This window comes from Dermacentor variabilis, chromosome 2, assembly GCF_050947875.1.
Source record: "Dermacentor variabilis isolate Ectoservices chromosome 2, ASM5094787v1, whole genome shotgun sequence".
NCBI classification, from domain to species: Eukaryota; Metazoa; Arthropoda; class Arachnida; order Ixodida; family Ixodidae; genus Dermacentor; species Dermacentor variabilis.
This window is the reverse complement of record NC_134569.1, coordinates 252,836,177-252,850,930: the sequence shown is the minus strand read 5'-3', so window position 1 is coordinate 252,850,930 and position 14,754 is coordinate 252,836,177. Positions and strand designations below refer to the sequence as shown.

At 44.7% G+C, this 14,754-nt stretch overlaps 1 protein-coding gene across 2 annotated transcripts in view; it reads left to right on the top strand.

Moving 5' to 3' along the window:
* LOC142573237 (dual oxidase maturation factor 2-like) overlaps nt 1-14,754 on the top strand; it is a 547,099-nt gene that overhangs the window by 216,638 nt on the left and 315,707 nt on the right. Inside the window, exon 3 of one of the 2 annotated variants that reach the window (XM_075682836.1) lies at nt 5,880-6,014. The exons of the other annotated variant lie outside the window; for it this stretch is intronic. Coding sequence (XP_075538951.1) covers nt 5,880-6,014 — 135 coding nt within the window. The remainder of the gene's footprint in view (nt 1-5,879; nt 6,015-14,754) is intronic. 2 annotated transcript variants of the gene reach the window in all.

Sequence of the window (14,754 nt, the reverse complement as noted above, 5' to 3'; positions counted from 1 at the left end):
TTGACGTATAGAATTTCTCCGCTTTGAATGATCTAATGGAGTACGTTCACAGAACCGCGTTATCTGTTCTTGATACACAGCGATGAAATTGTGCACTTGCCTATCTATAGGGCGACCACGTTCTCGCGTCGAAACTCGGTAAGGGCTCTAGCGGAGTGGTTGAGCGCACTCTTCGGTTATTATGCAATGCGTCGCAACTGGTGTTTGTCGAACCCCCGATGACCTAGAAAAGCAGTCTTTTTATCCTCGGAGAAGACTTCTCAGCTGTTGTTGCTTGCTCATGGGTAGACTTAGATTTACGTCGAAGTCTGGTTCGGGGACTCTGGTCGGCAGGGTAGATGCGGAATATATGACAGCACAGTCATTCGCCCAGTGTTTTTTAACAACACTCTGACCGGCAAGAGGTATATTAGCGAGTTCCTCAAAGGGACGGTTTAAGACTTCTAATGTAACATGCCCCAAGCCCGGCTTGACGCAATGTGGTATCAGCACGACTGGGCCCCAACCCGACAGGTCGCCCGGCTACGGAACAAGAACCAGCAGCGAACCGAAAGCCGACATTACAACTTCCGACGACGCTTCGTCGAGTACCAGCCCGGTGACCGTGTTTGGGTTTGGACCCCGATAAGCCGACGAGGACTCAGTGAGAAACTACTGCGACGCTATTTCTGACCCTACAAGGCCATTCGACGTATTGGCGCATGGACTCTGAGGTCGTGCCAGACGGCATTTCGCGTGCACAGCGGCGCCGCGCACGACCTGAAGTTGTCCATGTGGTGCGTCTTAAACCTTTTTATGCATGCTGACGAACTTCTTTTTTTTGTTTCTTTGCTCAACATCATCATCATCAGCCTGGTTACGCCCACTGCAGGGCAAAGGCCTCTCCTATACTTCTCCAACTGCCCCGGTTATGTACTAATTGTAGCCATGTCGTCCCTGCAAACTTCTTAATCTCATCCGCGCACCTAAATTTCTGCCGCCCCCTGCTACGCTTCCCTTCCCTTGGGATCCAGTCCGTAACCCTTAATGGCCATCGGTTATCTTCCCTCCTCATTACATGTCCTGCCCATGCCCATTCTTGATTTCAACTAAGATGTCATTAACTGGCATTTGTTTCCTCACCAAATCTGCTATTTTCTTATCCCTTAACGTTACACTCATCATTCTTCTTTCCATAGCTCGTTGCGTCGTCCTCAATTTAAGTAGAACCCTTTTCGTAAGCCTACAGGTTTCTGCCCCGTATGTGAGTACTAGTATGACAGAGCTGTTATACACTTTTCTCTTGAGGGATAATGACAATCTTCTGTTCATGATCTGAGAATGCCTGCCAAACGCACCCCAGCCCATTCTTATTCTTCTGATTATTTCAGTCTCATTACCCGGATCCGCGGTCACTACTTACCCTAAGTAGACGTATTCCCTTACCACTTCCAGTGCATCGCTACCTATTGTAAACTGCTGTTCTCTTCCGAGACTATTAAACATTACTTGAGTTTTCTGCAGATTAATTTTTAAACCCACCCTTCTGCTTTACCTCTCAAGGTAAGTGAGCATGCATTGCAACTGGTCCCCTGAGTTGCTAAGCAAGGCAATATTATCAACGAATCGCAGGATACTACGGTATTCTCCATTAACACTTATCCTCAGTTCTTCCCAATCCAGGCCTTTGAGTACCTCCTGCAAACGCGCTGTGAATAGCATTGGAGAGATAGTATTTCCCTGCCTGACGCCTTTCTTTATTGGGATTTTGTTTCTTTCTTTATGGACGACTACGGTAGCTGTGGAGCCGCTATTGATATCTTTCAGTATTTTTACATACGGCTCGTCTACAACCTAATTCCGTAATGCCTCCATGACTGCTGAGGTATCGATTGAATCAAACGCTTTCTCCTAATCAATGAAAGCTACATATAAGGGTTGGTTGTACTCCGCACATTTCTCTATCACCTTATTGATAGTGTGAACATGATCTATTGTTGAGTAGTCTCTACGGAATCCTGCCTGGTCCTTTGGTTGACATTTGGTGCTTTGGTTCCTGATTCTATTTGCGATTATTTTAGTAAGCACTTTGTAGGCAACCGACAGTAAGCTGATCGGTCTTTAATTTTTCAAGTCTTTCCCGTCCCCTTTCGTATGCACTAAGATTATGTTGGCGTTCTTCCAACATTCCGCTACGCTCGAGGTCATGAGGCATTGCGTATACAGGGTGGCCAGTTTTTCTAGAACAATCTGCCCACCATCCTTCCACAAATCCACTGTTACCTGATCCTTCCCAGCTGCCTTCCGCCTTTGTATAGCTCCGAAGGCTTTCTTTTCTGCTTCCGGCGTTACTCGTGCGATTTCAAATTCATCTAGACTGTTGTCTTTTCCATTATCGTCATGGGTGCCACTGGTACAGTATAAATCTATGTAGAACTCCTCAGCCATTTGAACGATGTCATTCATATTAGTAATGATATTGCCGACTTTGTCTCTTAACGCATACATCTGATTCTTGCCTATTCCTTGTTTCTTCATCGCTGCTTTTAGGCTTCCTCTGTTCCTGAGAGCATGTTCAATTCTATGCATATTATACTTCCTTATGTCTGCTGTCTTACGCTTGTTGATTAACTTGGAAAGTTCTGCCAGTTATATTCTACCTGTAGGGTTGGAGGCTTTCATACATTGGCGGTTCTTGATCAGATCTTATGTCTCCTGCGATAGCTTACTTGCATCCTGTCTAACGGAGTTACGACCGACTTCTATTGCACATCTCTTAATGATGCCCATAAGATTGTCGTTCATATCTTCAACACTAAAGTCCTCTTCATGAGTTAAAGCCGAATACCTGTTCTGTAGCTTAATCCGTAATTCCTCTATTTTCCCTCTTACCGCTAACTCGTTGATGGACTTTGATGGAAGCGTTGATGGACCAGTTTCTTCCGTTCTCTCCTCAAGTCTAGGCTAATTCGAGTTCTTACCAACCTATGGTCACTGCAGCGCAGCTTGCCGAGCACGTCCACATCTTGTGTGATGTCAGGGTTAGCGCAGAGTATAAAGTCTATTTCATTTCTAGTCTCGTCATTCTGGCTCCTCCACATACAGTTTCGGCTATCCCGCTTGAGGAAGAAGGTATTCATTATCCGCATATTATTCTGTGCTGCAAAGTCTACTAATAACTCTCCCCTGCTATTCCTAGTGCCTATGCCATATTCGCCCACTGACTTGTCTCCAGCCTGCTTCTTGCCTACCTTGGCATTGAAGTCGCCTATCAGTATAGTGTATCTTGTTTTCACTCTACCCATCGCCGATTCCACGTCTTCATAGAAGCTTTCGACTTCCTGGTAATCATGACTGGATTTAGGGGCGTAGACTTCTACGACCTTCAATTTGTGCCTCTTATTAAGTTTCACAACAAGACCTGCCACCCTCTCGTGCAGGGTGCAGTGGTTGCGTAGAGGTAGAGTATCTGCCTCGCGTGCAAGGGGACTGTGGTTCGAATCCCGGTGACGCGCAAATTTCCACCGGATTAAAAAAAAACCCGCGTGTTGATCAAATTGCATAAACAGGCCTGGAGTGCGGCCTGATCCCGGTGACCAGAACCGGTAACGCACTCCCTCACCAGAGCAGGATTGACCACCCTGGTGCAGTACTTGGCCACAACCTCCCATATGAATACAAAAGCCAAACCCCGGCCCCTCACTCCTCATCAGCTGCGAAGCAACTGACCACAGCGGCGGTCAGACCTGCGACGCAGCAGAGGGTGCTAGAATCCCTGGATCCGGACCGGCCGCCATTGGAATCAGAACCTGGCGACGTTTAATGCTAGAACGTTATGTAGTGAGGCGAGTCTGACAGTGCTATTGGAGGAATTAGAGGGCAGTAAATGGGACATAATAAGGCTCAGTGAATTTAGGAGGACAAATGAAGCATATGCAGTGCTAGAAAGTGGGCACGTCCTGTGCTACCGGGGCTTAGCGGAGAGACGAGACCTAGGAGTCGGATTCCTGATTAATAAGGATATAGCTGGTAACATAAAGGAATTCTATAGCATTGACGAGAGGATGGCAGGTCTTGTTGTGAAAATGTTTTTTTGCTACGGGTGTTTGTCTTTATTACTTTCGTTTGTTTGCAGGATCGAGTCGATGCTTTCCTTTAAGAGGGGGGGGGGTGGTATTGACACGTGCACTTGCTTATCTTTATCGGACAAACGTTATCGCATAGCGCGGGACGCGCCTGCACATATCGGAAGTTTCTGGAATGCTATCGATGCTTCTATCCGCTGCCTGTTGTCGCCGAACCATGCGTTATCTGATTTCATCGCGTGACGCGAATGGCGTAGAACTTTGTGGAAGACACACGGGTCTTGAACATTTGACGACGGCTGTATAAAAGCCGACGCGCTTGACCCGCTTATCAAATTTCAGACGATCGCCGAGTGTGATCGCCGACATCGTTGTTCTTTTGAGTGTGGCCTGCTTTTGAGGGCAGAAGTTAGCCTAATAAAACGCTAGCTTCTATAATCACAGCTTTGCTGCCTTCTTCACCGTCACTACTACGTGACTATATATATATATATATATATATATATATATATATATATATATATATATATATATATATATATATATATATATATATATATATATATATATATATATATGTGTGTGTGTGTGTGTGTGTGTGTGTGTGTGTGTGTGTGTGTGCGGCTCGGAGCATCCTTTTGGAATGTGGGAGGTATGAGGTGATTGTGTGTCATACTGACGAAAGCGAGCGCGCTTGTATCCCGTAAACAAAGAATTTTATATTTGTCTCTAAAAGCGGAGCAAGATTGTGGGAGGGGACTCGATGGGGGTGCAACAGTAACCAACCCGTGTACCCTCACGTAACCGAAATTTGCGCAGAAAGAGTTATTTTGCTTGGATACAGCATTGTATAACCTGAAAATGTATTTTATCGAATTATGCTAGCTTCTTTGAGTGAGAGAGTAATTTGTTTGTTGTTTTTAGGTAGCGCATGCGGTGTGGTGCAATGATAGCGGAGTGGTGCAATGACACATTATATCCGATATTGCCATCGCGTCCAGTAAAGAGTTGTCGGCGCCCATACAAAGTTTTAGAATGAGGCTACGCAGGTCTAAAAATTCAGTTTTAAAGATTTCTGCCCCCTTTTGAAAGACACCACTCCATATTTACGCACTTGAAAGGGTAGGCTTCATTCTGCTCTACAAAATAGAAGGTCCTTGAAAAACAGTAGACTGTCCCTTTATGACACACCATTTGATGTTGACTAAAACTTCGCTTCACATACATTTGAACATGTGCGTTTCATCTGCATATTTTTTATGTTCCTGTATGACGGCCAAACAAGAGAAATTGCGCAGTCGTTTCGTCTTTACTTCTGCCGGAAAGTTTTTGTGCAGCAGTGAGCTGCACGGAAATATGAAGAATCTTTTTGAAGCTATATTTCTCTTTCCTTGCGCTCACCTATGAAGTCCTTACGCCTTTTCTTTATAACCTTCGTTACTGTTCTCACTTCGAAACATCCTGCAAATGAATTACCATTCGTTTGTTCGAAGGAAGGGATCAGCGACGAAATTCTGAGTTCATCGACCTCGTTGTCTTGCAATGACGGGTAGAAGCCATCATGGAGAGGCTGGAAGCACAGCATTGTTCCCGCACCGTTATTACGATAATATGAGAAACTACATATTTTTCTTCGTACCAGCTGTTCGACCGAAATCGCCAGATGTAGTTGTCACGTGCGAGCCACTCCACAGAACTGGCTCCCGCACGCAACCCTCGCGCTGCCACTTTTCCGTCTCATTGTGCAGGCTTGGCGAATGCGCGCTGCGGATCTGTGGGTGAACAGACCACTGACAACCCGCCGTCTTTTTTCAGCCTGCATCTACGGCAGCGATTGGCACGTGGCCAGCGCCGTGGTGTCTAGTCCGTACCGTGCTTTCTCGGCTGACCGCATTTCCGCCCGGGTCGGCGTCCACATAGGACTCAACAGTGTCAACATCACTCTTCGCGGTGAGTTGCAAAATGCGGTTTATAGTCTCTAAGTGCTAGTCCGCTAAAATGGAAATGCATGACAGGTGAATGACAGCGCTTACAAGGCATGACAGAAGAAAGAGGAAACACAGACTTTCAATTGATTCCCTGTATTTATTTTAGTACGACTTATTCAAAAGGCATCCCCACCTAAAAAAAAGAAGAATGAAGCTCGAAATACCGTTATTATTAGTGACATTCGTACGCCACCAGGAAGCTGAAGCTCGCTCAACGAGCGAACGTTCAGTGACCGCCTTTAGAGCGCAAGGAATCCTGTACTAGCCATGAGAGGTAGGTGACCAAAGTTGTTCGAAAGCAGTAAGGCTGTAATTTCTTGTTCGGATACTCTTGCCTATTATTGCCTTTATTCTGTGGAGACGTGTATGCGTGCCACGCAGGAGATGAGTTAAACCCGGATGGAAAACAGATTAAAAAACTCGCAGTAAAGTGCATCAAGTGCAGTGAAGGACATGCTCTAATATTTTGCAAAACGACAAAGTTAAGAAACTTTATTTAAGTACCTGTATGATGTCCTTCTTTGTGAAGTGAAACAATGTAAGCCAGAACTAGTGATACTACAATGTTCGCGCCTATGAAGAGCGATAAATAACTGTAATAATGAAATACATAACAGCTCAGAGTTGTTTTTTTTGCAAAAGCATTCGGTGTATTATCAAGACCGCCTGAGGAGTTCGTGTTAACTATCAAGACGAATGATAGCACACTTTCTTAGGGTAATGAAAAAATTCCCTAAAGACCACATAAGCAGACACCGCATCGCTTTCAACCGGCGAAAGGACCGAATGAAATAAAATTTATCGCAAGCCATCACTGCCAGGTTGATGACTGACGAAATTGCGCCTTCGTACGCTGCCAGCCCTCGAGCCAAGTCGCCCGCTACATAGTGTCTCCGTAAAATCATGGTTCCCTTTTGACCGGTCACACGAAAGCAACAAAACGAGATATAAATCTGAAATATTCAACAAATAAAAGGTAATATCTCCGTAGTGCAAGGGTCTGTGCACACAGGTGATGACGCAGCTGCACCACGAACGGCGCATCAGCCCACACCAGTGTGGAAGGTACAGAAGAATGTTCAGTGTGTGTTTCGTGGCTTGCTAAATTGAAATCCGTGACCAAAGTACAACGTGAATTTGGAGAGCTTTCCTTTTACTTGGTGAATATTTCACATTTCTCTCTTGTATCGTTGAATTCTTGTTACCGCTCAAAAGTGCACCATGAATTTACGGACACACCCTAGTTTTCTGCAGTAATCGCACTAGATGGTGCTATAGTGTCTATACGGGAGCTGCAAGCATGGAAATGTCAGCATGGCAATGGAGGTTGTTGATATACATGTATTTCCCTAAACTTCGTCTTTCTGTCTTCAAACAGTCCTGTCACTGTGCAAATTGCTCGTTTGCAAAACATATTGCGTCACCAATTCTCAGGGATTAGGCATGTGCATAGAGTGTTGTTGCGTACCGCATTTTAAGGCAAAGCGTTTCCTGAAAATTTGGCGCAATGCGTAATGGCTACTGGTGTATACTGCTATCCTGTCGAATGGCTTACACACAAAAAAAGATAAATCATGCGCCCGATGCTGTGATCGAACCTGGGCTGCCCAGCACAGCAGCCGGATGCTCTAATCAAGAGAACACAATTGCACCTTACGCGCTAGGTTAGATGCCCCATTATTAAAAATCGGCGAGATTATGTTTGCCGTTGGGAGGTAAGCGAGCGCCTGAGGAGGAAGGCTGGGCTTGAAGAGAGGGAGACAATAAGATTTTATTGAACGAAAAGGAAAGTGGCGTTAGGAGCCGGTCGGTAGGTCCCTATTCCAAGACTCCACTGGCCCGACCTACTCGCCGCACCTGGTGGAGGAGACCCCTCTGGGTCTTCAGGTCCGTGCCGGCGAGGATGGTCTCTCACTGCTCCCTAGTTTTGATTTTGATCTCAACAGGGAGGAATTCCATTTTGGGGGCATGCTCGCGCATTCCTACGTTGCGTGGACGAGAGTTGGCTTCCACCCGTACTACGGGCAGTGGCCGCGATAGACTCTAGGCCAGATGGATGGCACGTACAGCCAGAGGTGCGGGTAGGTCATCCGCTCCGCTCTAACTTGGGTGGAGCACCGCGTATGTTCTGCGTTCCAGGCGCAAGGATGTCGCGGCAAAGGATCGGATCGGGGTGCCTCGGGCTGCGCTCTTGCTCGGCAAGCCGTAACAAGAGCCCTTTCGGTGCCCACAACCCCCGCGTGGTCCGGGCGCCAGATGACACTGTGCGTTTCCCGGAACTTGTGACCTAGTATGCGTAGGGCACACGATGGTACTCTGTCTTGCATCAACAGGCGACAAGCCACCTGTGAGTCCATGATGATCACAGAAGGCTGGCCGGCTGAGTCTTTTGCCCTAATTGCCATTGCAACGTCGGTTGTCTCCACGTACCCATGGATTTGGTCCTAATTGTAGCACCAATTTGGGTTTTCGATAGGTGTGTCGGGCTTGCAGCCACTATTATAAGGCCACTTGGCCACGGAGTTGCATTTGTGTGCAATGCATCAGCAGAATTCAGTTCTAAATCCTTCTTGAGTTGGTGTGTCCCATCCTTGCGGTGACCTTGGTGGTAAAAATGGGTCATGTATTTGGGAATCGGGGCCACTATAAGGTTTTCGCGCATCGTTCGATGTAAACGATTAAGTCTTCCTCGTAGTATTGCGGACATACGGGGTAGCACACTCTTTCTAGCAGGATTCTACCGGTTGGAGATAAGCTAAGGTGCCCTCTTTGCGATATGAACGCTGCCTTTAGTTATTCGAAGGTGCTGTATACTCCCAATGCGTTTAGTTTCTCCGTGGAGGCGCCCATAGGGAGACCGTTGGTGGCTTTGTAGTCCGTTCATACAAGGGCATGTATCTGCTCCAGTTCCATTTTACACATTTCCTGGTAAAGGAAGCTGTATGTAATGCGAGTGATGATGAAGGCATGAACAAGTCTGAAAGTGGCGGGCTCACTAATGCCGCTACGATGCTTCGTTACTCTTTGTATCAGTTTAGAGATTTGTTTGGCTGTTGTTCGCAGAGCTCTGATTGTTTTATTTGCGCGCCTGTTACTTTGAACCCGAATACCAATTATGCACATTGTTTGCGCCTCTTTGAGCTCTTCTCCGTCGAGCCGGGGCGAGAATTGTGCTTTGCAGTACCCTCTGCCGTGAATTCTGATGAATTCAGATTTCGCCGGCGCGTAAGCCATTACGCTCTTTACTGAAAAAAGGTGTACCGTTTGTATAGCCGCTTTCTTTGTGTCGCAGGGATCCTTGAGTTACCCAAATCGTGATATCATCTGCGTAAAGCGCGAATTGTCGGTCCAGCATTTGTTCCGGTTGTTTAGTTAACCTGTTTATGCCCATATCGAAGTGCAAAAGGGAAAGTATTGATCCTTGAGGGGTTCCACGATTGGGCATACTGAGAGTTTCAGATCGACCTTCTCCTAGCCCTGTCGTAGCTTTTCGGCCCGTTAAGAAGGAGTGAATGTAGTTGCAGGTTTTTTCTCCACACGCCGTATTGCTTAATTCTTGCAAAATAAAGTCGTGTTCCATAATGTAAAAGGCGCTTTTCAAATGTAGTACCACCACTACGTGTTCTGCCCCTGTTGGAATGTAGTTGATCACCTCGTCATGTAGTCTTAAAAATTTGTCTTGCGTGGATACGTGCTGCCTAAAACCGCACATGTTGTCAGACAGGTAGTCGTTTGCTTCTAGGTGGTTAGTTAATTTACTTAGCATGACTTTTTCAAATAGTTTTCCCAGATATGAGGTGAGAGATACGGACCACAGGTTTTGCAGGCTACGGGCTTTCCCGGCCTTCGGCATGAAAATATGGACAATTCCTTCCGTTGCATCGGTAGTGTTACTGTGGCCTTTCTAGATTTTCTAGATGCTCTTCACTAAGGTTTCGTAGCATTGCATAAGCTAGTTTTTGTGGACCGGGGGCGGTGTTCCGTCGTGCGGATTGCTACGAAAAGTCCGGTCTTTGAAAGCGTCTAGCTTCCCATTTGCGGGGTGATTGTACTTCCGTTTGACTGGAGCCACGGTAAGCGTGATTGCCGGCAAGCGTGATTAGTTTCCTTTTGGTGACCGTTTTCGTTACCTCCGGCTCCAGCATGCTTGGAAGTATTGGCCATGTTTTGACGGTTGTTGAATGTGCCTCTCACGGAGTCGCAAAACCGTACTCACTTTTCGGCTTCCAGTGTGCTAGCATAGTTTGCCTTTTCAGCTATTTCTGCTATTTTCATTCCGAGTTAGTCTCTGCCTTTTGCACATCATGGTGAGCCCCCGCCTGCCATCTCATAGTTGCCGGAGAAGGGCTGCAATTATAGAGTTTTAAGTGCTAAGGCTGATTTGCTTAGAAGTGCTGCCGTGAGCCTCCAAAATGTGAGCAGCCCACTCTTCCGCGTTATCGAGCCAGCTGTCGCGTAAGGCAATGCTTCGCTAAATCGACCGGTCCGTGGTGGTTACTGCAATGCCAGTGCCATATTTTGAGTCGGTCTGCTATGCATGTTAGGCTACCGGCCATTGTCACGCTTTCACTTGTGTTTAATTATCGGGGCCGTCTGCTCGACCCGGGCTTACGCTCCTACTTTTACGTGCCGTTTGTTTAAAGCTTACAATTGATTCGTTCAGTTAGCTTTGAAGGTTTGGAATTCAACGTACAGCTGCTTTTCGAATTTCTGCATGCGTTGCATTTATTGGGAGATTTGCGCCAGTGCGTTTTCTATCGGTGTTTGTTTCTTCGTGTCCTTGTTTTATTCACGCTGTTCAATGTCAGTTCAGAATTTTGCGAGCGTTGGCGTGCTTTTAAGAACGCCAACGCTCGCAAAATTTTGGTTTGTCGAATTTTTTCGAGTCCTCCACCCTGTTTTCGGGAGTCTCGGGTTGCGGAGCCCTAAGGGAGGGGGATTGGGAGGTGGGAGGGTCTGGGTGTTAATTTCTTCTTGATTTTATTTTTTTATTTATGGTACCCTCAAGGCCCGAAGGCATTACAGAGGGGAGTGGGAAAATGGGAAGTGTAACAATAAAGTACGGAAAATAAACAATGAAGCGTGTTAGTAATTACTAATTATACAATACTATGTAATATCTTGCCCAATATTTGTAAGTACGACAGACAATGTAAACAAAGTAGCACCTTAATAATTCTTGTTAGTACAATGTTAACCAGTGTCGTCCTTAGTCGCTTGTAAGTACAGCAAGTAAATGAAATAACATGTTAATAATTCCTAATTACACAATGTTAGCTAATGCCTTACGAAACAGTTTGTTGTCAACAATAGATACAATTTCACAGGGAAGGTGGTTCCACTGCCGTGATGATCTGGGAAAAAAAGATTCACTGAAAGTGTTAGTGTTGCCTGTTTGAAGCCCGACCTTATGGCGATGATCGATGCGGCTCAATAGGTAATGAGGCTGAGAAATGAAGTTACTGTGAAGGGAGGAATGATAATAAAATTTGTGAAAGTGTCAAACTTGCTATTGTTCTACGAGATGCAAGTGATGGAAGAGATAGATTGTCCTTCCCTTCATTGATGTTACGCTAGCGGTACGGTTATAATTTGAATATATGAATCGGACTGAGTTATTTTGGACAAGCTCGAGTGAAGAAATAAGGTTTTCATGGTATGAGCCCCACACAGCTGCAGCGTATCCTAATTTAGGACGCACTAATGACTGATAAAGTAGTAATTTTAAGGATGGTGGTGCTTTGGAAAACTTGCAGCGTAAGTAACCGAGCATGCTATTAGCTTTACTTATTATGTACTCAGTGTGAATGTTCCATGTTAGTTTTGCTGTTATATGAACTCCTAAGTATTTGTATGAGTTAACGGGTTCTAGAGGAATATTATTTACATAGTAAGTAGGAAGAGTACTGGTGTTCCTCTGCACGCTCATAACTTTACATTTATTAATATTAAGTTCCATAAGCCAAGTGTTACACCAATCAATCACATAGTCCAAGTCAGACTGAAGAGCGTTAGTGTCGTCGTTAGTAATTATTTCACGATATATCACGCAATCGTCAGCAAACAAGTGAATTTGAGGTGTCAATGAAGAAGGTAGGTCATTGATATAAATCAGAAAAAGTAGGGGCCGTAGTACTGATCCCTGAGGCACACCAAAACGAATTTCAGTCAATGATGAATCATAATTATTTGCAGTAACAAATTGATGACGGTTAGTAAGAAAAGACTCAATCCATTTCAGCAGGTTACTGTCAAGGTTTAAAAGACTCAGCTTGAATAGCAGCAGTTTTTGGCAAACCTTGTCGAATGCTTTGGTAAAGTCTAAAAATACACAGTCGGCACAGGAGACGCGGTCTAAAAATACAGTGTAATCTATGAGTGAAAGATATTAGTTGGGTTTCACAAGAGAATGTTTTGCGAAAAACATGTTGAGCAGAGGTAAAAATGATTTCGAGTCAAGAAAGTTAACGAGATTAGTAAATATAACATGTTCAAGAAGTTTGCAACAGGTGCTGGTAAGCGAAATCGGGCGGTAATTCAGGGGTAAGCTTTTGTTACCAGACTTATGCAATTGAACCACCTTCCCTATTTTCCATTGAGCAGGCAGAGTACAGGTGTTTATTGATTGCTGGAAAATATTAGCAAGTATTACAGAACAGTATGTGTTAGTGTTTTTCAAAAAGTTACTGTTAATGGTATCATAACCGGGAGCTAAGTTTAAAGGCAAATCATCAATCAGCCTAGCAATACCTGCAAAGTCAAGAGCTATGGGTTGCATAATGAGATAGTTGAAGTGTTCTGTGTGTGGTAGATCAATGTTCGATGAAGTGGAAAAATTATTTGCAAATGATTCACTGAGAGTGTTTGCGCAAGCTTCACTTGGAATAACTTCACCTGACTCATCTTTCAAGGTGATCGAGCTATCGGAAGACGGGTTAATGACGCGCCAAAACTTTGGGATATCTGTCGTAAGCATGTCAGGTAATGTATGCGATAAGTAATTGTCTTTAGCATTTTTAGTGCAGTTAAGTACAGATCATTGGCAACGTTATAGGTTTTCCAAGTTGTTTTACTTGCAGATGATTTAAGTAAGCGATAGAGACATTTTTTCTGTTAGATAGGCGCTTTATATAAGAGTTGTACCAAGCGGATTGAGGATTAGAAGTGATGATGCGATTAGGAATGAACTTTTCAGTTAATAGGCGTACTTGTTCTACAAATATATCCCAATGTGACTGGACCGTACGGTTCACAAAATCAGCAAAAGATGTTTGAATAAATGACAATAGTTCATTGTTAATGGCCTCAAAGTTGGCTTTCTTGTAATCGCGTATTACTTTCTTAACTTTTGTCCTTTTGGGATAGCAGACTTTTAAACCGAATGTCAGTCAGGTATGGTCGCTAATACCAGGTAGGTATGTTATACAGGAAGCAAGTTCTGGTCGATTAGTTAGGATTAAATCAAGCGTGTTAACGGTTCTGATTGATGATCTGGTAGGCTGAGTCACAAGTTGGGAAAATGAAAACAGGGAACATAGTTCACAGAAATCTTTAGCCTGAACGGAAAAAGGCTTTATAGTGGGTGGATGCGTATTCCATATTAAATTTGGAAAATTAAGATCACCGAGTAAGAATAACGGTGTTGTAGGAAAACGAAAAAAAATTAGATTAATAGCATCGTGTAGCTGTTCAGTGAAAGTGGCAGATGACCAGGGTGAGCGGTAGCAAACGCCGAGGATTATCTTTGTGTGACCGAGAGTGAGGCAAGCCCACGTGGTTTCAAGTTCAGTGTTAATATCTATATGACATGATGGAATATCTTTAAAAATTTCGAGAAGGACGCCTCGTCCTCGGCGTGCAGATCGGTCACAGCGGTAGACAGCGAAATTGCCGGCGCCACAGAAAGTATCATAATCGCGCACATGTGCAGGAAGCCAAGTTTCTGTCAAGGCAATAATTTTTGCATCGCACGTATCGATTGCCGAAGATAAAGAATGAAATTTATTCACAAGACTTCTTATATTTGTAAAAAGAATAGACAAGTAAGGTAAAGCTTTTTGTGATGTTAGGCCACTATCCCTTACGCTTCCCTATTGTAACGCACGTAGTGGAGCCGAAGGATTCTGTAATGTGCCAGATGCACTCTACGCTCTTTCACGGACGCTATCGGTAGACGCGTCGTAAGTATAACATATATTGTTCAGAAACAATTTATTGTAGTGGAGTTTAAAGTTGGGGGAACCGGGGTGACTGGTACCGAACTCGATTAACTTTTTGCGAGCAACGCGGGTGGGAATCGAGAAGTCTTCGCTAATTGTAAGGTTATTTTGTTTGAATTGATCGCTCAGCGCGAACACTTGCTCCCGGGTTTTCGAATGTGAAAACTTTGCAACTATGGGGCGACACTTGTTAGGATCGAAAGGGCCGAGGCGATGTGCGCGATGGAGGGCGTCATCTGGAAATGTATCGCAGAATGATTTAATCGTTCATATTAACTTGGTCTCGGTTTCTTGCCATGATTCTTTTGTGTCAGGGATACCGTGAAATATTAGGTTATCACGGCGCGATCTGTCTTCAAAGTCAACGAGGCGTAAGTCAAGCGCTTCCAAGCGACAGGTCTTACTGTTTACCTTGTCAATTACTTCTGAGATTTCTTTGGTTACGTGGTCGACGTTTTTAAGTTTTTCTTCAAGTAAATCTAA